Source organism: Myxocyprinus asiaticus, chromosome 38 (assembly GCF_019703515.2).
Source record: "Myxocyprinus asiaticus isolate MX2 ecotype Aquarium Trade chromosome 38, UBuf_Myxa_2, whole genome shotgun sequence".
NCBI classification, from domain to species: domain Eukaryota; kingdom Metazoa; phylum Chordata; class Actinopteri; order Cypriniformes; family Catostomidae; genus Myxocyprinus; species Myxocyprinus asiaticus.
Window position 1 is genome coordinate 255,989 of NC_059381.1, and position 24,012 is coordinate 280,000.

Below are 24,012 nucleotides of genomic sequence, written 5' to 3' on the forward strand. Positions count from 1 at the left end.
AAATAAAAGAACAGGATCTACTTTAAAATCAGGTAATTTTCAATTTGGCCAAAAAGTGTAGTTCCTAGTTTCAGTTACTTGAAAGCATGTTCACAGACATTTTATGATGGTATTTTACCCTTGTCTTCACTGATTTTCTGAACCAGCTCGTAATCTTCGGCTCTCTCCCGGTCTAGGTTGTGTTTAACCATGGCTTTCCTGACCACTGCTGGAGTCTTATCCTGACTGGTCACCTGAAACACACACACACACTTTATTCACATTCTATTAATAAATAAGGCCAGACAGCTTTAACCCGACTGGAGTCTACATGAACTGAAATCCAGACACCCATTTTCAAGCCAATTCATTAGCGGTGTCTTGGTGCGCATCAGGGTTCAGAAAACTTTCACACCAACCATACAAACCGAATTCTGATGTCAAATGGACTTTCTCATGTGAAAGAATTCATTAGCCACATTTCCACTATCAGGCTGTGGTGATGTGGGTGTGGCCGAGTGACGTCTGTGGAGAGCGAGGCTGGGAAAGGAAGAACGGTAAGGATTGACACCTGTGGGAAATCACCTCTAATAGCTGTTTTGTGTTGCAGTGAGAGCTGGAGGGGGATAAAAGGGCAGTCCAAACCGCCAGAGAATAGAGAGAGAGACACACACAAGGCTGTCTGTGTGTGTTATAGTGTGTGAATTGCTGTGTGCACTTAAAAGTGTTTATCAAAATAAATACGAGAGAACGTGGACAGATTACTTGTCTCCCACTTCCTCATTCCCTTGATACAACGAAGAGAACTAGAGGCTTGTCACATAGGCCAAATGAGGCCATGCTAGTGCATGCCAGGGCCAATTGCATTCCCACTGTCACTTTCTGGGTGACAAACAAACATTTTTGGGGCTTCATCATGCCTCCTCGGGGCCAATGGCCTTTGGTTCGCTGATTACACTTGGGCCAAACAAGGCCAACTGGGGATTGAGGCTGGTTCAATGTCAAAGGCAGAGTTTCGCAAACTTCTCAGGTTGTGTATCCAGCACACAACAGTATAGATTTGGGGAAAATAAATAAATAAAAAAAATGCTGGCACAGTACAAGTCCGTTAAAAGGCCAATGGACAAAGCGCTGCCCAAAGAAATTACTTTCCATGGTTCGGTGAACTTTCATAGATGGTGTGCTGGGACATCGTCCCACTGTTAGTCGGGCGGCATATTAAGGGTGGGTTTTAGAGCAACACTGCAGGGCTATTGGCCCAATGGTGGGAACGCAGATTGATTTTGGGTTATTGGCCCCGGCTGGCCAGTTGATAAACCAAAATGGGTCTCAGGTCACTTCTGACAGCAGGGAAAAACAATGCTAAATGCAAATAATAAAATACAACCCCCTCCACATAAACATGCCTAGTTAGAATAGCAAAATAAATAGACTTAACAACTTTGAAAAAACACTTCCCATATCTTTTGTTGTTAATGTCAAAGGATGTGTGTCAAATCAAACTCTGTGCTAATTTGGCCCAAATTCATCTTTCACTTAATAGAAGCTTGTCAAATCAGACAGAAATCAACAAGGACAGATTGTGTGACATGAACTCATCCTCAAAAACCATCAACAAAACTACACAAGGTCAAAGAGAATACAACAGACTATATTAGATACAGATTCACATGCAGTGAGGAGAAACATAATTACAACGAACACAATTACTGGCTTTTTATTGGGACATTTAAGGGACTTTTAGAAACCAAAATTGACAATTTTCCTATTCAGCGAATGTTATTTTAACATTTTTGCATATTGATTAAGGTAATGTTAAAGCGTGATTCTTACAAAAACCTTTCAAGAGAATGTCCTCGTCCTATGACACTCCAAATCAAAAGAAATAAGAAATTATGTTTTGCATATTTCTATGTAAGTCTATTTTTAGGGCCATTACAATTTTTTACATTTAGCTGTAATACAGTAAAAAAAAAAAAAAGAGAGCGCATTGCAAGAATGAGAATCATTATTAAAAACAATGTGAATAGTAAAAACATCTGGATGTGTTATGGTAATGAGAATTTGGGGGTAAAATTTGCTTTAGTGTCCTGAAAATAATGTCCCAATGCAAAAAATCTCAATGGTCCTAAATATAGGCTTCATTTTCTTTATGCATAATATATATATGTTTTTTTTTATTGATTCAGGTTTAATTATGACTAGGACGTTTCCTTGACAGGTTTCAATCTTTGATTTGAAGTGAAACCAGTTGAGAACGACTGTATGAGATGATTCTCTCTCACCAGTATACTCTTGTACATGTTTCCGTTGTCCACGTCCAGACTGACTCTGATGATGCAGCAATCGTCCACCTGCTGGTTGTACAGCGGCAGGGACAGAGACGAGTAACTGGACACGCCCGAGACGGAGCGCTTGTGTGAGCGGGACGCTGTGACCGGTGTGGACGACACCGAAGACGAGGAGGCACTACTGGAGCCAGAACCTGAGCCGAGACCTGACGCGTCCAGAGATGACAGAGACGTGGACTCCCAGAACTGCAGGAGACACAGAGACTCTAGTGAATCTATAAGAGCTGAAGAAGATCTCAGAGTGATGGATGAACTGATGATTCCAGACCAGATACAATCCACAGTCTCAGCAGGAAATACAAACAATGAGAGTGAGATGAAAACAGCTGTATATTTCCTTTTAAACCCTGCTGAAAAGACCAGCTTAGATAAGCATGAATTGCCATTCTGGTCCAGGCTGGTTTGGTGCTGGTCTTACTGGTGGAGCAGAATAGTCATGCTGGTCAACCAACATGTTCTATCTGATGAAGTCTAACCAAGGAAGTCTTACTAGTTAAGCTAGTTAAGAAGCCTGATGGGGACACCAGCATCCAAAACACAACTGGTCTTTTCAACAGGGCAACACACTACAAGAAAGAAGCTCATCACACTTTTACGTCAACCAATCTGTGAAGAAAACCCACAGATTGCAGATCCTACGACAAAATTAGTGCAACAATGAGCAACAGCTAAAAACATATTAAACTGTTGTCCATGTCACCTTGTGTCAGATTATTGAGTAGTGCGGGGGATTTGGGACCATCCCACCAAGATTAAGATCTCTATAATTTACAGTCTCTGATGCCCAGACACTTAATAATCAGAACATGAAAATCAGTACCAATACAGTAGAGTTTCAGCTCCTTTGCAGATGTACATTTCTAAAATCCAAACACTAGATTTAGGTATTGCACTAACTGAAGAGTCACTCTTGAAAATGTATATTGTTTTTATTTTCTAATAGATAATGGTACATTTCTAGTTTTAACATTATCTGTCCTTCAGACCTTTGTTTTGTTTGAGAAGAAAAACTAGCTTCACACCACTTGACCCACATTTGGTTTTCCACCATTAAAAATGGGTACAATTTTGGGATGGAGCCGAGCCCCATATCTCTGGGATTTAACCATATAGAGCCTACAAAATGAAAATACCAAAAGGAAAGTTTGTTCTGAACCAGAATCTAAAAGGATATTAAGATATCTTTAAAACATCTGGAATTATTGGCACTCCAACTGTGGAAAAACAACACAAAAAAAGTGTTTTTTCCCATATTTGGACTCACACCATTGGCATATAATGCAACAAGAGGTGTTGAAGTCAACTGATTTTAGTAATGGATCTACCAATCTCTGTGTAAAACTACAATTATGATGCTGACACCTTTCTAAGGTTATTTTTTTCACCTGTAGTTTTGCTCCAAAATCATTGGCGAAGATTGTCAATTTGAACCCCCCTCTACAATATAATGGATTACTCAGTAAATATTGGCAGTGGTGGCTCAGCGGTTAAGGCTCTGGGTTACTGATCAGAAGGTCAGGGGTTCAAGCCCCAGCACTGCCAAGATGCCACTGTTGGGCCCTTGACCCTATCAGCTCCAGGGGTGCCATATCATGGCTGACCCTGCACTCTGACCCCAGCTTAGCTGGGATATGTGAAAAAAAAAAGAATTTCACTGTATATGTGCAAATGTATAATATGTGATAAATATAATTATTATAATATTGATCCATGACATTTAATATTTTGGCTCTCATCATCATTTATGTTTATCTTTGTTCAGACAAAGTAATAATAAAATCAGGATTGGTTGATTTGACATAGACCTCTTGTAATTGATTAAAAGGCAACGAGCTGCTATCTGTCATTGTGCGATTGGCCTGATCATCACTGACACACAAACACACACAGCAGATACACTGACACAATGAACGTCAATGACGATGAGTTCTGTGAGAATGGACGAGAGACATGAATGATCCCAGACACGGATGGCAGAGAGAGAGAGAGAGTACCGTTGGTGTCAGGTCTCCTGGCGGGCCGCACTTTCCTAAGGTAGAATTGGAATGTTTTACGAAGGGCGCTGACATCTACAGGAAGGAAGTACAGCTACAGTCACCAAACAGACACGGCAGAGCTCTGCAGCGAGCTCACAACATCAGTCCTGTTTACACCTCACAAGTGCTCAGTCCAGACACCTGCTATTAACATGAGTCTCCAATGAGCACTTGTGTTCAGATTTCAAGGGTCTCTAATTTCATGAAGACATACAACAATCACCACATCAGCGTGTTACTGCATTTTGAAACAGCTCATAAAAGTCTAAAACAAAACACAACATTAGCACACTGTTTCTCCCAAACATACTTGACTATTATTCTCATGTTTTAAGCAGAATGTTCAGTGTTATTTTAGTCAAACTCTGTGTGGTGAAATCAGACACAACGACAGATGTTCTGTGAAGTCTTCTTCATGTATGTGTGGGCTTTTACACAATTTTACAATCAGTCGGTTGTTTTCTTGTTATGTAGTACATCACTGGCAAAATTTAAAACCCATTTTTTGGTACAATGGTTGATTGACAGGCGAGTGGGTGGTGCTTAATTGTTATCTGGGAAGCATCAGTACGGATTAGTGGCCACACTTCAAATGTGTTTCTGACTACAGGCCCCGGCATACTTCATACGTGATCAAAGAACGAACGGGTGTGACGTCATTTTGAACCAAAGTTTGGGCAAAACCAAGGTGTATTTGAGTTGTTTTGTTGGTTCGTAACAGCTCGCCAGCGCAAATTTTGTACCGGTTGATAAACACCTTCTTGCTGCCATTGGTCCACGTCAACGGTAGGTGTGGCCTGGAGCTCCACCTACTTTGAGGCCGACAGCTAATTATCATTCAGTCAGTTAAGATCAGTCAACATGCAGAGTTATTAGCGAACTGGTGCAAACATACCTACATCTGTACGATCGTTTGCGCCGAGACATTTTTCAAGAACATGTCATTTAATTAGTCTACAAAAGCAATCAAATCTACTCAAATATTCTTTTGTCTGTATTCTGCCCATTTACACTTTTTTATGCACCAATCTTTGCAACAGTATCAGTGTCATCATAAATTAAAAACATAACAGATTGTAACCGGCGCGTAATATGGTCGCATATAGCGTGTTAGCGCATTAGCGCCATTAATGCAGAATGTAAACATTACAAATTACACATTATTTACTGCATCTACACTCACTGAGCACTTTATTAGGTTCACCAGTACATCTACTTATTCATGTGATTATCTAATCAGCCAATCGTGTGGCAGCAGTGCAGTGCATAAAATCATGCAGATACGGGTCAGGAGCTTCAGTTAATGTTCACATCAACCATCAGAATGGGGGACAAATTTGATCTCAGTGATTGGAGCGTGGCATGATTGTTGGTGCCAGACGGGCTGGTTTGAGTATTTCTGGGATTTTCACACACAACAGTCTCTAGAATTTACTCTGAATGGCGCCAAAAACAAAAAACATCCAGTGAGCGGCAGTTCTGTGGACGGAAACATCTTGTTGATGAGAGAGGTCAACAGAGAATGACCAGACTGGTTTGAACTGATAAAGTCTACGGTAACTCAGATAACCGCTCTGTACAATTGTGGTGAGAAGAATATAATCTCTGAATGCACAACATGTCTTGAGGTGAATGGGCTACAACAGCAGAAGACCACGTTGGGTTCCACTTCTGTCAGACAAGAACAGAAAGCTGAGGATGCGGTGGGCCTACCGTCTGTGTACCTCAGCAAAAATCCAGATTTGTCAGACCAGGCGATGTTTTTCCAATCGTCTACTGTACAGTATTGGTGAGCCTGTGCCCACTGCAGCCTCAGTTACCTGATCTAAACTGACAGTAGTGGTACCTGGAGGGGTCTTCTGCTGCTGTAGAATATCTGCCTCAATATTCGACGTGTTGTACGTTCAGGAATGCTTTTCTGCATAGAAACTGTTGCATGTGAAAATCCCAGGAGATCAGCAGTTACAGAAACACTCAAACCAGCCCATCTGGCACCAACAATCATGCCATGTTTTTCCCCATTCTGATGGTTGATGTGAACATTACTTAAAGTCCCTGACCAGTATCTGCATGATTTTATACATTACACTGCTGCCACACGATTGGCTGATTAGATAATCGCATGAATAAGTAGATGTACAGGTGTACCTAATAAAGTGGCTGGTAAGTGTATATTACTTTAAATCATCATCGAGTGGTTTAAACAACTTCTTTTACTGACCTCATGTGAATTATACTCATAGAATGAGGAATAAAGTGTTTTATAACACACAGTAATGTCACAACAGTTAAAGTTTTAAATATAGTCTTGTACGTCCTCATATTTAAATGCTCCTCTAAATGCCTCCCACAGCGGTATGGCCGGTGTCTGAATGTTTGCAAACAGTATACTCTTACTCAGCTGTTTCAAACGTCTTTTTAGCTCTGAATGAAGCAGCACTTCGCTGTGAGTATACCGGGGCATTACCTCTGTGTGTGATCAGAGTTAGGGGATTTTAGTGCTGAACACTTGAGATCAGATCACCCGAAACGCATCTTAATAGCAGGTGTACACATGGTCAGATGGAGTTTTTATGGCTTTAGGACAGAAGCATCAGAGAACATCAGACAGAAGATCTGCACACCTTCCTCTCCAAAGCGTCTGGTGAGTCAGAGATAAAGCTGATGTTGACCTCTTCCACGTCAGAACTGCTCGAGCCCGCAGACGTCACACTGAGAGAGTCGCAGCCATCGCCCACCGAACCGCTCACACACGGTGGGAAACGCAGCTGATCGAAAGACTTTGAGTGAGAACTGCTGGAACCACCTTCACCAGAACCCACCGGCTGACGACTGACAAACACATGATAAACACCATCAGCTCTGCTCACATCTCACTCTCTACATATTAAACATTACAAAATATCTGTATTTTTAACTATGCTTCCCAATAAAAATATCTAAACGTCCTTAATATAACATACATTTACTTGTAAATAATACGACTTGTTTGCAGACAATATATCTTGAATTAAGTATTTTTTTTTACCCCAGTAGCAAACTGCTCTTGTTTTAAGCATACATCTAACAAAATTTATTGAGGTTTTTGCTTAAAACAAGAAAAAGGTCTTTGCCGATGGTGTGTTGATGTTCATCACTCACTCGCTCCATCTCTTCATGATTCCAGAACTCTTCTTGGCTCTGAGAGTGTTGGAGGCCGATTCAGAGAGCGGCTCAATCTCACACGACTGACTGTAACTGCAACAACACACAGTGTGTGAGTGAGTGTGGATGTGTGTGTGTGTGTGTGAGTGTGTGTGTGAGTGAGTGTGTGTGAGTGTGTGAGAGTGTGTGTGAGTGTGTGTGTGTGTGTGGATGTGTGTGTGTGTGTGTGAGTGTGTGTGTGAGTGAGTGTGTGTGAGTGTGTGAGAGTGTGTGTGTGAGTGTGTGTGTGTGTGTGTGTGTGTGTGTGAGAGAGTGTGTGTGTGTGTGTGTGAGAGTGTGTGTGAATGTGTGTGTGTGTGTGAGAGAGTGTGTATGTGAGTGTGTGTGAGTGTGTGTGTGTGTGTGTGTGTGTGTGTGTGTGTGAGAGTGTGTGTGTGTGTGTGTGTGAGTGTGAGTGTGTGTGTGTGAGAGTGTGAGTGTGTGTGTGTGTGTGTGTGAGAGTGTGTGTGTGTGTGTGTGAGAGTGTGTGTGTGTGTGTGTGTGTGTGTGAGAGTGTGTGTGTGTGTGTGTAGTGTGTGTGTAGTGAGTGTGTATGTGTGTGTGTGTAGCGAGTGTGTCTGTCGGTGTGTGTGTGTGTGTGTGTGTGTAGTGAGTATGTGAGTGTGTGTGTGTGTGGTGAGTGTGTATGCGTGTGTGTGTGTAGTGAGTGTGTGTGTGTATGTATGTGTGTGTAGTGAGTGTGTCGGTGTGTGAGTGTGTGAGTGTGTGTGTGTGTAGTGAGTGTGTCGGTGTGTGAGTGTGAGTATGTGAGTGTGTGTGAGTATGTGAGTGAGTGTGTGTGTGTGTGTGTGTGTGTGTGTGTGTGTGTGTGTGTGTATGTGTCTGTGTGTAGTGAGTGTGTCGGTGTGTGAGTGTGAGTATGTGAGTGTGTGTGTGTATGTGTCTGTGTGTAGTGAGTGTGTCGGTGTGTGAGTGTGAGTATGTGAGTGTGTGTGTGTATGTGTCTGTGTGTAGTGAGTGTGTCGGTGTGAGTGTGAGTATGTGAGTGTGTGTGTATTTAAAGTGTATATAAATTGCACTTATAGACTGATGTGTATTTGTCACCTCTCTGCCTCTGTCAGCTTCTCCACGCTGGAGAGCCACGCACTGAAACCAGGCACACGCTGAAAATTATAATTATTACATGCCAACTGTAACAACTTGATCTGAGCAATGACCTCAAACTCCTACAGAGAGACAGACAGCATGAATATACACGAGTTAAAGAGTAAAATCATCATCATATAAAATCATCATCATCATTATCATAATGTTTGTTTTGTGCAGACATACCTTTCTTCTCTTCTCAAAGTTGATCAGGCCACCCTGAGATGCACAAGAAAACAGATTCATGAGAAAAATGACATTTTAACCAAATAAAAACAACATTCAATGAACACAGACATTGTTATTGTATTAGTCACTGAACTGCAGGAGAACCTCAGAAACAACACATGGAGAACAATGTCAGGGTCATTAACTCAACGAGGAGTCGTTCACACGGCTGCACACACCGACTGTAAATGAAGTTTACGACTAAACATCGGTGGACAAATCAGCTAGTGAAATACATCTTAAAGAATCTTGTCATCATTTACTCATCCTCACGTTGTTCCAAACTTATATGCTGCTATTTTCTCTGTGGAACATGAGAGGAGAAATTTTAAAGAGACTTTTTGAAGTTTGACAGTTGTTGGAAAACAGTAGCGTGAAAGTTCTAAAAAAGTCATGTGTTTGGAACGACATGAGGGTGAAAGCATGATGACAGAATTTTAATTTTTGCTTTTTAACCAGTGCTGATCTTTGACTAATGAAAATGTTTGTTGTTGAAGGTTTTTTGATTTTGTCAGCACTAGCGAAGACGAGACAAAAAAGACGCATCATGGCAATAAAACATTTTTAATTGAAACATTCTGTTGAAAACATACAAAACATCTGGTGGAAAAACAGAAATTCAAGACAAACTGCATCATTAGTGTCACTGCAGTTGTGTGGAATGTAATGACGGTGTGGAAAATGCATTTCTACATACGGACGACCCAGATTCTAATCCGCCTTTTGTCCCACTTTTTCTCATCCTGTTTCCTGTTTCCACTCTTAATATTTCCTTTAATACTACTTAAAGTAATAGATCAAAATAAATATAAAGGATGATTTCTTTGGGTGATTTAGTCATGTGAAGTTTGGGGAGCTGAAAGAAAGGTTTGATCCAGGTAAAATTAACCATGTTGTTTTTGTTGATGTTGTAGTAACCATGTTTTTTTGTGGAAGCCATAGTTTTAATGCAATTAACAATGATGTTACTATAAATGGTGATACTATATTTACTGTAGTAAAACCATGGTTCATTTTTGTAAGGTAAGTTAAAGTTAGGTTAGGTTAGGTATATGGGTTGGTGTAGGGTTAGGTATAGAGGTTGGTTTAAGGTTAGGTTAAGGTTAGGTATAGGGGTTGGTTTAGGGTTAGGTTAAGGTTAGGTATAGAGGTTGGTTTAGGGTTAAGTTAAGGTTAGGTATAGGGGTTGGTTTAGGGTTAGGTTAGGGTTAGGTATAGGGGTTAGTGTAGGGTTAGGTATAAATTTGTGTAGGGTTAGATATAGGGGTTAGTGTAGGGTTAGGTATAAATTTGTGTAGGGTTAGATATAGGGGTTGGTGTAGGGTTAGGTCTAGGGATTGGTGTAGGGTTAAGTTGGGGTTTGGTGTAGGGTTAGGTATAGGGGTTGGTGTAGGGTTAGGTATAGGGGTTAGTGTAGGGAAGGGATAGGGGTTGGTGTAGGGTTAGGTATAGGGTTTGGAGTAAGGTTAGGTTAGGGGTTGGTGTAGAGTTAGGTATAGGGGTTGGTGTACAGTTAGGTATAGGGATTGGTGCAGGGTTAGTTATAGAGGTTGGTGTAGGGTTAAGTTAGGGTTAAGTTAGGGGTTTGTGTAGGGTTAGGGTTAGGTATAGGGGTTGGTGTAGGGTTAGGTTATGGGTTGGTGTAGAGTTAGGTATAGGGGTTGGTGTAGGGTTAGGTATAGGGTTAGGTATAGGGATCGGTGTAGGGTTAGGTTAGGGGTTGGTTTAGGGTTAGGTTATGGGTTGATGTAGAGTTAGGTATAGGGGTTGGTGTAGGGTTAGGTATAGGGGTTGGTTTAGGGTTAGGTTAAGGTTAGGTATAGAGGTTGGTTTAGGGTTAAGTTAAGGTTAGGTATAGGGGTTGGTTTAGAGTTAGGTTAGGGTTAAGTTAGGGGTTGGTTTAGGGTTAGGTATAGGGGTTGGTGTAGGGTTAGGTTATGGGTTGATGTAGAGTTAGGTATAGGGGTTGGTGTAGGGTTAGGTATAGGGGTTGGTTTAGGGTTAGGTTAAGGTTAGGTATAGAGGTTGGTTTAGGGTTAAGTTAAGGTTAGGTATAGGGGTTGGTTTAGGGTTAGGTTGGGGTTAAGTTAGGGGTTGGTTTAGGGTTAGGTATAGGGGTTGGTGTAGGGTTAGGTTAGGGTTAAGTTAGGGGTTGGTTTAGGGTTAGGTATAGGGGTTGGTTTAGGGTTAGGTTAGGGTTAAGTTAGGGGTTGGTTTAGGGTTAGGTATAGGGGTTGGTGTAGGGTTAGGTTAGGGTTAAGTTAGGGGTTGGTTTAGGGTTAGGTATAGGGGTTGGTTTAGGGTTAGGTTAGGGTTAAGTTAGGGGTTGGTTTAGGGTTAGGTATAGGGGTTGGTTTAGGGTTAGGTTAGGGTTAAGTTAGGGGTTGGTTTAGGGTTAGGTATAGGGGTTGGTGTAGGGTTAGGTTATGGGTTGATGTAGAGTTAGGTATAGGGGTTGGTGTTGGGTTAGGTATGATGATGATAATTGATGATAATTTTACACATTATCATCAAGTAAAATTAAGTGCCATTTTAGTAAAATGTAAAAAAATTAATGAATATGACGATGAAATACTGACTAAATTTAAAGGACATTTTCGTCAAAAGACAAAAATTAAAAACTGTGCGAAAAAGAAAACTTTAAAGACTCACATCCAGATAGTCTTTCATGGCCGTGTCCATCATCACCAGATCTGTGAGGAAAGTTCCCAGATAAGGAATGGTTCCCTGCATCACTGTCTGTAACACACACACACATGAAAATACTGTTCAATCTGACAGTTGGGGAGTTCGTCACTTCCTGTTCCTGTTGCTGCTGGTGCCTAGCTCGAGTCTGTGGGTGCACCTCAATCAATTCCCTAGTTCAGTAGTCAGGGCACTGATCAGTGAGTCGGCTATTTTAGGGCTGTCTCATTCGCAAAATCGTTCCAGTGCACTAAAACATTCGCTCCTTAAAAAAATCCCACAATGCACCGTAAAAACCAGGGAGCATCGTTGCTCACTATGTTCCCTCACCGGAAACGTCGTCATGTCTTCTGAAGTCTCTCAAGTCGTTAGATGACGAAGTCCAAGCTTTATTTTCTCATAAAAAGAGATGTTGTTTGTAATGTCTTTCATTCATAATTACCATGAAAGTGAAACAATCTTTTAAATATTTGAGTTGTTAAAAGAAGGATTAAAATACACTCCAAAAGACAGTATTTCTATTTAATTATTTATGCCATTTAATTGTTATAATAACACTGTACTCTGAATATCTTCAAGGAAAATGAACGATAGTGTCATTAATACAGCGATGGTGCTGATTAATAACAGCTGCGCCTGAATGCACGAGCTCGTTAACGTGTGGATCAATACCCTTACCAGTGCCTTAACTCATGTTCATGATATACTGATTCACGACATTGTGAGCTGATTGAGATACAGGGTGTGTTTGTAGCCTGTTAGCATTTTTAGCATTGCTTATCTTTCTGTTTTCAGCATTTAATCTTTAATCTCTGCCATTTTTCAGCACGCATATTGTGAAGAATCACAACAAACAGTTGCAGTAAGGCATGGCATCTGCACGTTATTTGTTCTTGCACTGCATCCTATAAAAAAGATGCATTCACCTGAGAAGCAGCATATAAGATATTTAGACTTGCTTTTAGAGAATAGATCTTGAATAGAAGTAGATTTTGTCTTTACTGCACTCGCAGAAGTATAACCAAGTGAAAAAATTACACATATACAAAATACACTTATATTTAAGATACACTCTCTTAAAGCAAGTCTAAATATCTTACATGCTGCTTCTCAAGTAAATGTATCTTGTTTTAAGGATTTCTAGATAATTTTAAATGGAAAACAAGACAAAAACACCTGATAACAAGAGGATCTTTTGCAGTGAATTTCTTTACTGAATTAAACTTAATAAAAAGTATTTTCTTTAATTCAGTGAATGTCATTTAGAGGTATTTTTAAAAGATGATTTTGTCTACTTTATTGTTAGTAAGCAGGTTTAATACAACACTTTAAGTTGGAGCACAAGCTGAATAATCGGTCAAGAGTGAATGATTAATTGTTGCAATAATCGCCCGAATAGTCGAACAATCATTCTAATAATCGTTAGATTAGTAGATTATCAAAATAAACATTAGTTAAAGCCCTACTCTGAAGACGGTGTCTCATACTTTTCCCCAAGAGCAACTTCATTCCTTAGCTGTCATAGGAAAGGAAGAGCTAAACAAACTTATCATAACATCAAAATCAACAACATGTATGTTAGATTCAGTACTGACCAAACTATTAAAAGAAGTGTTTTTCTGTAATCTCAGAACCTCTTCCTAATTATTATTAATAATAATTAATAATATAACAAATCTTCTTAACTCCTCGCTATCCTTAGGGCATGTCCCAAGAAATTTTAAGATTGCAGTAATTAAACCACTTATTAAGAAGCCACAAAATCTCCACTAAGATCCTGGAGAATTGGCTAATTATAGACCAATCTCAAATCTCCCATTTATGTCGAAAATATTAGAAAAGACTTTATCTGTGTAAATGAGGAATTGTCAAATCAAACAAAAGTTAAGAATGGAGTGCCACAGGGATCAGTTTTAGGGCCTTTGCTTTTCTGCTTGTATATGCTTCCCCTGGGAGATATTATCAGGAATCATGGAATAAGTTTCCACTGTTATGCCGACGATACACAACTTTATTCATGACATCAAGACTAGATTATTGTAATGCATTACTGGGAGGATGTCCAGCAAGATCAATAAATAAACTTCAGGTTCAAAATGCAGCTGTCAGAGTGCTGATGAGAACCAAGAAATATGATCATATTAGCCCCATTTTATCATCGTTACATTGGCCACCTGTTAAATTTTGTATTCATTTTAAAAATTCTGTTAACTACATACAAAGCTTTGAATGGTCTAGCTCCACAGTACTTAAATTACCATCTACCATGCTATATTCCATCCCGTTCATTACGATCACAAAACTCTGTCTTGTTAATAGTTCCTAGAATATCAAAATCCACAAAAGGAGGTAGATCCTTTTCATATTTGGCTCCTAAACTATGGAATAGTCTCCCTAACACTGTTCGAGATGCAGACACACTCACTCAGTTTAAGTCTAAGATTAAAGACTCATCTATTTAGTCAGACATACACCTAATTTATCCATCAACTCATAGTTATGCTGCATTAGTTAAGTCTGCCGGAACCGGAAACTAGAGTTGGGGTACTTGAGTTTGGACTCGGACTCGAGTCCAAGTCACGAGTTCAATTTTAATGGACTTGGACTTGTCACGGACTCGGATGCATTTTTACTCAGACTTGACTCAGACAGAGTCCATGACATTTGTAATGCAATGAAACAATTAATAAATAACAAAACAGAAATGAATGAACACATCTCTGTCTGCATGCAGTTGTATTAGCCCCTGAAGTCGTAGACGTAGCCAGAGTTATTTCACTGTGTTTAAGCAAATGCACACACACATATGCATGTGCACAGGCACACTCATCAGTCAACCAATACACTTGAATGTTACTATAGAGACTACCGAGGTGGCTGGCATGATGAAAACATAAGGACGGGTATATATCCAATGTAATAGAAGCTAAACAAGGCAGTTTCACACGACACGGGACCTGACAGCTGGTAAAATTGTGTGTGGCATCTGTGCAGCCAAGACAGTGCTCGCATTGCAGTTTCATTGTGATAAAAAACTTAAAATCAAGAACTTCATTGAGTCAGGTCACCCACATCATGTCTCTCACAGTTTACTAAAAACAGCATATCGAAATAAAAATAGTATTAATATTGGATATTAAGTCTTTTTAGGCATAATGTTTGTACACACGTAGGCTTCTGTAGTCTCTTGTGGTCCACGCAGTGTTGTCAGCGTGAACTGGAACATAATAGCTTGATGAATTAACTGTGTAACTTTTTAAATTGTCAAGGGAAAAAAAGCGTTATTGCTAAATCAGACAGCAACTCTAAACAGATAAACAGCACCTATTTATTATTGATTGACTTATTTTCAAAGCATTGACGAGCTGCTTAAAATACATTCTTTTACAGCATTTGTCCAACATTAACAACATTCAGCCATGCACAATAAAATATTAGGATATTAGGAAATGTTTATAATTTAATTATAGACTATAAATGTATTATTCATGACAGAGTTTGTGTATGAAGCTAAACTTCATGTTACAAGTTGAATTTAGTTGGTTATGACATTTTTATTTTAAATGTTTATTTTATTATAAACCACCAGATAACTTATGCACGTCTTTTTTTAGCCTACATCTCTGACACTTTTGAAGGACAATTCTGTTAAATGTATTACTCAATTATTCTTCATGTTTTTGTGATTAAAGAAGAGCTCAATGAAATTTTCTTTGGTTGGTATTTAAAGATTTTAGACTGATTGCAGACCAACGCGGCTGCCGCTCAAGCAAATATCAATTATTATTATTATTATTATTATTTTATCTTCTGCGGCAGCTGCTGCGAGACACACACGGACACATCAGGGATTTAGGTACATGAGCAGTACGCAGAACTGCCCTGTAAAATAACTAGAAAATCTTGTCCGTGACGACGTGGCCCTAATATTATCAGTGGGATTTTCCAGTGTTTTTTGATGTAGCATTTACAGTCAAATCATGAGATGTAACTTCGCAGTGAGTGCTAATTACTACTGTGTTGACTCGTATGTACTGTATTTTCCCAAATCAGTCGGCAGATAGAGAAAAAAGATTCAGAAAAAATTTCATAATATTTTATTTCTTTAGGGATAATTTTAAATTAAATTGAATTAAATTGAACTGACAAATTGAAAATGAAGTAGAAATAAAAACTAAATTAAAATTCGAAACATAATAACCTTGGTTGTAATGACTAACGCAGCTTTTACTTTCTTTAGTCTATGTTTGAGTGGAGGGGAAAGCAACATATAATTGAAATATCAACAGAACGCGTTAAGTGTGTTGAAGGACAGTTTTGTCTTCATACATCTAAAGCATATGCTTTCATTCTGAAACCACTTTGAAGTTTGTTCAGCAGGAAACGAATCATAAAATATACATAAAGGCAACAAAGGTGTTTTTGTTACATTAATATTGACAAACTGATTTTCTTAGTTGTGAAGTTTAAAGTAAGCTTAAATTATTAATGTTGAGTTTACGGTTACAATTTAAATTCAGATTCATGAACATTCATTTGGACTCGGCCCCTTTTGGACTCGGACTCGATTGTTTAAAGACTCGGACTCGACTTGGACTCGATTGTTCAAAGACTCGGACTTGACTAAGGTGGACTCGAAACCCAACACCTCATATTTTATAATCCTGTTTTAAAGTGAATGGCATCTACACTAATATTATTCTGTTTGTTTCCCTGTCTTAACCTCGGGATTCATATCCTGAGGTTACCAGGGCCTGCCAGATTCAGCTCCGGTCCTGCCTGAGGTCTGACTCCACTGCTACGTGTTGCTGAGTGATGACGACTAACTGCAGGCTGTGCCAGCCAGATATCACTTCAGTCTACTATGATGGACTCCACAGAGGATAAACTGATGCCAGCACCAACCGTCAGACATGGGATACTTCACTGGACTCTGCTTGAAACTTGGACTTAAGATGGACTCCACCGGAAATAAATCTGCCACAAGCTTACAGTCGAACTGCAGTGCACCTCACTGACCTCTGCCTGCATCACCTTGGTCAAAGGATGGACTACACTATTAAAATGGAATACATAGATAATAAATTAATCAGCCAAATAACAATAGACAATGCATCTGTTTGCACTTCCGCAGTAAATTCTAAGATTTAGTCATTAATCTTACAGTTAATACAATATCTTTTTGTTAAAACATTGGCCCCTAATACTTACTTAGTTTACTAATTTTAAATCTTGAATTGTGCCACACATAAAAAAACTAATATTGGCATTATATTCATGATGTTAGTCAGAGGGGAACTGGCCCCCACAGTGAGTCTGGTTTCTCCCATAGTTATTTTTCTCCATTAATCAACATCTTATGGAGTTTTGTGTTCCTCGCCACAGTCGCCTTCAGCTTGCTCACTGGGGGTCTAAATATAAATATAATTCTTTTCTATTATTTATTTTAAGGCACAATTTACAATCATGTCTTTTTTTTAAACTGCACTATTATGACTCGAAGACATTACAGCTTTTTCTGTTGAAGCGTAATTTTCTGTAAAGCTGCTTTGAAGTGAAATGTGTTGTGAAAAGCGCTATACAAATAAAAATGACTTGACAAACTCTATCAAGTGTGTGTATGATCCAAAGCAGTCATTCTTCACACTGCACACAATTCACACATTATTTCCATTTTATAGGACTGACTGTCTACACTGTTATTTAGACTCATATCCGCTTGTTCATGGTGTTCTTTCCCCAGTTTATGTAATTTATCAGTTGCCATAGTAATGACATGGGCACTCTGTGTGTGTGTGTGTGTGTGTGTGAGAATCTCTCACCAGATCTCTCTGTGGCTGCTGCCGCTTCTGGGCTCGTTTCGGGTTCAGCTCCAGAGTGGCAAATTTAGATGTTCCTTCCTGCCAGCCAAACACAGACAGCATGAATCAAACACAAACATTCACAAAAAGAGGGTTTGCGGAGACATTTCTCAGCTACACACACACACACACACACACCTTTATGAGCAGTTCTCGGCTCAGTGAGTGGTTGTTCTCATCAGAGAAGATCTCGGAAAGCTCCTGGAAGATGCGAATATTTTCACGTGACACCTCGTCCCACGTCCTCTTGAGCCGGTGAACCGGGTTACACTGCAGCGCCGACAGAATCGCACGCAGAGACGAGAAATTCTTCAAGATCCGACACTCCTGAGAAAAGCAAACAAACCGTCTCAACATCAACAGTGAACATGTGATCAGACGCGTGAAGTGTCGTGTTGTGATGAGACTGACTCGGGCCACTTGGATCCAGTGCTCCAGTATTCGCGCTCTCTGCGCGGGTTTGAGTGTTCGGTCACTCAAGCAGGTGGAGATGACACAGTTGGTGACGCGGTTGAACTGGCTGACGGTTGCTCTGATGGTCGGCGCCAGATGTTCTTTTCCTTTCTTATCTCTCTGAGACCAGATGCTGCCCAGACAGTGATACGGCACCACACGCTTAAACAGCTCCTGCACACAAACATGTCTCTGCTTAATATTAATATTATTATTAATATTTAATTATGAATTGATATAGAGTTCTGCCTCACTTTATATCAATTCATAATTAAATATTAAATATCACATTTCCTCTATTTCCTGATTGATGTGTATATTTTGTAAGAGTGTTTCAGTTGTTGCTCACTGCGTCCATGAGGGTAAACTGCTCCGCCACCACTGTAGGGTCAAAGGTCAGGAAATCAGGCCGATCTTCATCAAATCCGTTCTCTTCCAGCAGTGTGAAAGAACAACATCCCTGATCCAACGCTACAGAGAAAAACACATGATCCCCATCATCTGATCCAGAACGTTCTTCTTCAGAGGCTTTGAGGAAAATCTGCCCTGATTCTACAAATCTTCAATAATCACACACGCTCACTTTACCCCCAATATCAGACATTTCTGTGTGCTGATTTTAGGTAGAAATATACTCAAAAGTACATGAACATGGATGCTTCTAAACTTAATAAAAGGATTTTCGCTGCTTGTTCAGTTTACTTAATTAAAAGTTAATGCTTAATAATGCTTAATTGTAGTTAATGCATTTATTTCCATCTTAGGAAAGAAAGCAAAACAATATGTAACAATATAATGCTTTATTAACATTTTCTAAACAAAGCCTTCCACAGTATAAAGATAGAAATATACTAAAATATCACCAATTAAAATAACATGAAACGTTTCTAAAAGTGTAAGTGGGACTTTGCCTAATTTAAAGCAGTAGTCTCCATAAAGGTTGTGTATTAATTGGATTAAATCTCTTAAACGCTCATCCTCCACAATATTAATCAGGTAGACTGTGACTATACACTTTGAACTCCACATGAAAAGCGCTTGCAAAAAAAAATGTCTCATTCTGCACTTTGGGGATAGTTAAGACTTGATGTGCTTCTGTGGTAATTAAATTGCACTTACATAGGCTGAAAAAAAGCCTGGGCTTGTTTTGTAAATCAGATAGCATTAAGAGCTCCTTTCTCCATCATTTTATCACTGAATCACTGTTGTTCCACCATTCTAACCAGTGTAAGCGTTGGTTTATGCAGTATTAATGATAAATGCGTTCAACAAGAAAAATTAATGCATTAATCTTTATAAATTAACCGCATACGTTAACGCGTTAGTTCAGACAGCTCTACTTAAAAATGTACGTTTACATTTTGTAGTGTTAATGTAGCATTGATGAAACTGGGCAGGGGATTTCCATTTGTTTTTTTCGTTATTTATTTTTTTTATTTTCTCCCCTTTTTCTCCCCAATTTGGAATGGCCAATTCCCAAAGTCCACGTGGTGGTGTAGTGACTCGCCTCAATCCGGGTGGTGGAGGACGAATCTTAGTTGCCTCTACGTCTGAGACCGTCAATCCGCGCATCTTATCACGCGGCTTGTTAAGCACGTTACCGTGGAGACGTAGTGCGTGTGGAGGCTTCACGCTATTCTCCGCAGCATCCACGCACAACTCACTACACGCCCCACCGAGAGCGAGAACCACATTATAGCGACTACGAGGAGGTTACCCCATGTGACTCTACCCTCCCTAGCAACCGGGACAATTTGGTTGCTTAGGAGACCTGGCTGGAGTCACTCAGCACACCCTGGATTCGAACTCGCAACTCCAGGTGTGATAGTCAGCGTCAATACTCGCTGAGATACCCAGACCCCCTGGGGATTTCCATTTGTTAAAATTAAGTATTCTTTTATGTGTTTTTGTGCAAGATGAATATAAAGGAGGAAACTTGTTAGTGTTTCATGTTTTGTTATGTTGAGTTTTTGAAGAGTTTCTGTTATGTTGGAGTTTTGGCTAACGTTGAGGACAAGTTGATGTCGCACATTAAGTTGATTGCTCGCTTCGTAAAGCAAATGCTGTGCTAACCAAATCATACTAAACTACACTGTAGTGATTGTGTCTAAAAGGGATCCCTCTCACGTCAATCTCGCGTTAATTTGAAGTAGCACAGCAACGAGCAGCACTCGTAAATGATTATTTTAAATTGTTTTGATAAATAGTCACTCTTGATGACCAATTCAAGCTCTCAAATAAAGATTTTACATAATAAATGTTATAACTTTAGCTCTACGTTTGCTACGGTCAGTCATGAGATATTGTAGGTCAGTGGAGAAGTACATCAATCAGCTCTATTGATAAGAGTCTGACTGAGTGGTCTAGTGGTAACTAATTTGTCCCTTGTATTAGGGGTTCTGGGTTCTAATCCGCCTGTATGCGACTTTATATTTTAGTAAACAAAGTCTGTGTTTATTTAGAGTCCCACAGACCCCCCAAACCAACCCCTACCCCTAAACCTAAACCTAACCGTCCCTTACTAAAATTAACCATGGTTTTACTATAGTAGCCATAGTATCACCATGGTATTTTGAAGTAACCACAAAATTAAACATGGTTACTATAGTAACACCATATTACTGTAGTAACACCATTGTTAATATGACTTCTGCCAAACAAACATGGTTATTACAATATTAATAGAGTAAAACCATGGTTAATTTTACCCAGATTAACCCTTTCTCTCAACTCTCTGACCTTCATCATGACCAAATCACTGAGAGAAAATCAACCTTTATATTCATTTTATTTATTATTGTAAGTAGTATTAAAGAAAAATATTAAGAGTGGAGAAAGGAAACAGGATGGGGAAAACTGTGTCAAACTCTTTCTCTCGCTCCTCATTTCATGGACATCATCTGTTATAAATATAATTAACATCTTATAAATGATAATTAAAGAATAGTTCCTGACGAACCGTCCTGGTCTGATTCCTGCTGGAGTCTGCGGTGGAACTGCGTCAGGAGGTTACATGCGCGTCGCTCCAGATCAGAGCCGGGGAAGTTGAGCTGCAGATAGTGGATCAGTCGTCTCAGACAGCTGTATTCCGGAGGTTTCCAGAAGTCCTCGGAATATTGATCCAGCCAGGCACCCAGTATAGAGGAGATAGTGCTGCACAACATTCACACAAAACAATGCTTTACATAAATACTTTTCTGGGCTGTGTTTCTTTGTTATATAACACGTATGCAAATATTACATGTCAAAATCATCAGTGTAAATACAGATATTCAGACGTGTGTGTTCACGTACTTCCTGAGTTCTGTGCGTTCATCGGGGGTCATTCTACGTGCTTCACCGCCGGGATGATGCTGCAGTTTAGCATATCTGAAAAACACAATAATCACAAACAATTAGATCTTATTCACACACAATGAGCTCTGATTGGCTCTGTTTACACACATATGTGGCCTCATTCATTAAACATGAGACGGATTTCTGTCCAACTTGTAGTATTTATGAACTTACACATCATGAACATGCATAAACTGTATGTAAAGTGAACACGCACCCTATTTACAAATGTCTGGATTTCATAAACACCATCTGCTGATAAATCTGGTTTACACGGCGTACGTAAATCTGTAAGAACGTTTTTTGGGAGGTTCATTTTACTCACAGATTCACTTATATATTTACAAAAGTATCATGAATGAGGACCACGATTCATGTAGGGATGCGGCGATATAAAAACTCTTGGCCGATGCAATTCTGATTTTAACAAAAAACTACAGGCTGATAACGATAACAGTATTTTGCCACTTAAAGGTGCTGTAAGTGATTTCAGCCGTTCTACTTCCACGAGATTGAGACATTGGATTAGCCACGCCCCCTCTTTCCAAAACCCCGCCCTCTAAAGATACCAAAAAAGCTTTATTGAAACCAACATCGTGCAGAATCGGTTGTTAAAAACAACAGCAGTAAAATAGCGCCCTCAACTGACAACTGTTATGAACAACATGGCATAAAAATGGCATTAAGCCTCAATAATTCGCTGCAACTACAATACTATGAGAACACGCAAAATGATTGACAGGTGAAAGCGTCATTGCCCACAGACACATTTTTATTTGTCGTTTACAGAGTCTAGAGCTGTCACAGAGACCGGTGAGATATCTCACGACACTTATTTCAGTAATATCTCTCAGGGAGTACGAACATATTTTTACATCCCTTTCCATGAAACAATCGCTTACAGCACCTTTAATCACCTGGGGCCGGATTCACGAAAATGTTCTTAAGACAAAAATTAAGAAAGTTCCTAGGATAAATTATAAGAAGTTCGTAAGAACATTCCTGTGATGAGGAGGAGGGCGGGGCTGGGCCGTGAGTGCACACCGCCGGACCCCAATCGGGCTAATCAGCCGAGGAGAGGGATAAAGACGAGCCGGATGTGGCAGTTCGGGAGAGAGAGAGCCACACACAGCTGCCGTGTGTGTTTATGTTTATGTCTTTTTGTTTAAGTTTCATTAAATATTCCTTTGATGGTCCGTCTGGTTCCCTCCTCCTCCTTTCCCATTTTAATCCCCCCCGTTACAGTTCCTAAGTGCAATTCTTAAGAAGTTCTGAAATATTTTTTTAAGAACATCTTAATTTGTTTCTTAAGAATATAAAGACTTTGACATTGATCAGCCTGCTCATGGAGTTGCCTTATCTAATAGCCCATAACAAATTCAATTCTTCAACACTGGTAGATTGTAACGATAAATGTATCTATTAACCTTTTTTTTTTTTTTTTAAGTAGCATGCACCTCGCGATAAGTTTTTTGAATGTAAAGTGCGTGAGATGTGTTAGTTTAACGACATTAACCATCAAAGGAGAATTTACTTGAGGTGACCATTTGATAACTTTTAATTTGACATGGAGCAAAAGAAACAGAAACTTTAGTAGACAAGAGCTGAGGAAATTACTGCAAGGAAAGTTCTCCTTGGGAAGTTTGATAAGTATATCACATCAGAAAGTAAAAGGCGGGTAAATGGGTGGCAGAGGCGGTCTCCGCTGTGCCCGACTCTGATAGGGATGTGGACGGGGGGTGAAAAAGAAAGTCTCCACTTTCTAATGTTATAATTATCATGTTTCTATGAGCTCTAAAGATCACAGAGAGAGAGAGCGCTATATTCAGCGCATCCGTTAGCATGATCGGTCACCACATTAAGAAGCTTCAAAACAACATTTATTGTTTGAATTTGGTGATAACATTTACATGCTTTACAAGCTGAAAATAAAAATATCATGAAACACAAAACAGTCAAAAACATTTTTCAGTCTAAAATCACATTTCTACATAAACAGCCCACTGTGACTTCAGACGCAACATGAAAAATCCTGTAAATTCATTAAACATCTTATCTTTTATTAAGACAATGGTGAGTTTATCCTAACTTTAAGATGATATTTACCACGATATTTAAGATTTTATTTTTTATTGTTTTGTTTTTTTGAGAATTTGAATGCTTCTTAAGTGTTTCTTAAGAACAATCTTAAGAAAAAATAACTTTCTTAAGAAGTTTATTCTGGAATACAAAATATTCGTAACTTTTTTTCTTCAGAAATAAATTAAGAAGAAGTTTCTTCTTAAGAACGTTTCATGAATCCGGCCCCTGATTTTGTCATCAGATCACAGATTTGTTTAGAAATTATGTGCAAAAAAATTTACAAAAAGGTACAAAAGCTATTTTATTGTTCTAACAACAAATAAATTCTAATAAACACTGGATTTGATCTGTTGAACACATGACAGGCCAAAATATTTAGAGTCACAATGAAAGATAAATACAGTGCATTCATAAAGTATTCAGACCCTTAACTCAGTACTTAGTTGAAGCACCTTTGGCAGCCATTACAGCCTCAAGTCTTTTTGGATATGATATCTCTGTATTTTGATGCGTTCAGCTTTCCTTCAACCCTGACCAGTCCCCCAGTCCCTGCTGCTGAAAAACACCCCCACAGCATGATGCTGCCACCACCATGCTTCACCGTTGGGATGGTATTGTGCAGGTGATGAGTGGTGCCTGGTTTCCTCCAGACATGATGCTTGGAACTGAGGACAAACAGTTCAATCTTCGTTTCATCAGACCAGAGAATCT

General features: G+C 39.4%; 1 protein-coding gene across 3 annotated transcripts in view; it reads right to left on the minus strand.

Moving 5' to 3' along the window:
* Positions 1–24,012, minus strand: part of LOC127428971 (ral guanine nucleotide dissociation stimulator-like) — a 55,999-nt gene that overhangs the window by 1,827 nt on the left and 30,160 nt on the right. For 2 of the 3 annotated variants that reach the window (XM_051677669.1, XM_051677667.1), the window contains exons 3-16: positions 21,178–21,252; positions 20,843–21,036; positions 18,233–18,354; positions 17,842–18,057; positions 17,569–17,757; positions 17,392–17,469; positions 11,537–11,623; positions 8,843–8,875; positions 8,615–8,736; positions 7,508–7,603; positions 6,991–7,198; positions 4,325–4,399; positions 2,265–2,516; positions 119–233 (exon numbers count right to left, since the gene is read on the minus strand). In XM_051677669.1, coding sequence (XP_051533629.1) covers positions 119–233; positions 2,265–2,516; positions 4,325–4,399; positions 6,991–7,198; positions 7,508–7,603; positions 8,615–8,736; positions 8,843–8,875; positions 11,537–11,623; positions 17,392–17,469; positions 17,569–17,757; positions 17,842–18,057; positions 18,233–18,354; positions 20,843–21,036; positions 21,178–21,252 — 1,862 coding nt within the window. The remainder of the gene's footprint in view (positions 1–118; positions 234–2,264; positions 2,517–4,324; positions 4,400–6,990; positions 7,199–7,507; positions 7,604–8,614; positions 8,737–8,842; positions 8,876–11,536; positions 11,624–17,391; positions 17,470–17,568; positions 17,758–17,841; positions 18,058–18,232; positions 18,355–20,842; positions 21,037–21,177; positions 21,253–24,012) is intronic. The other variant, XM_051677668.1, reaches the window with a different exon arrangement.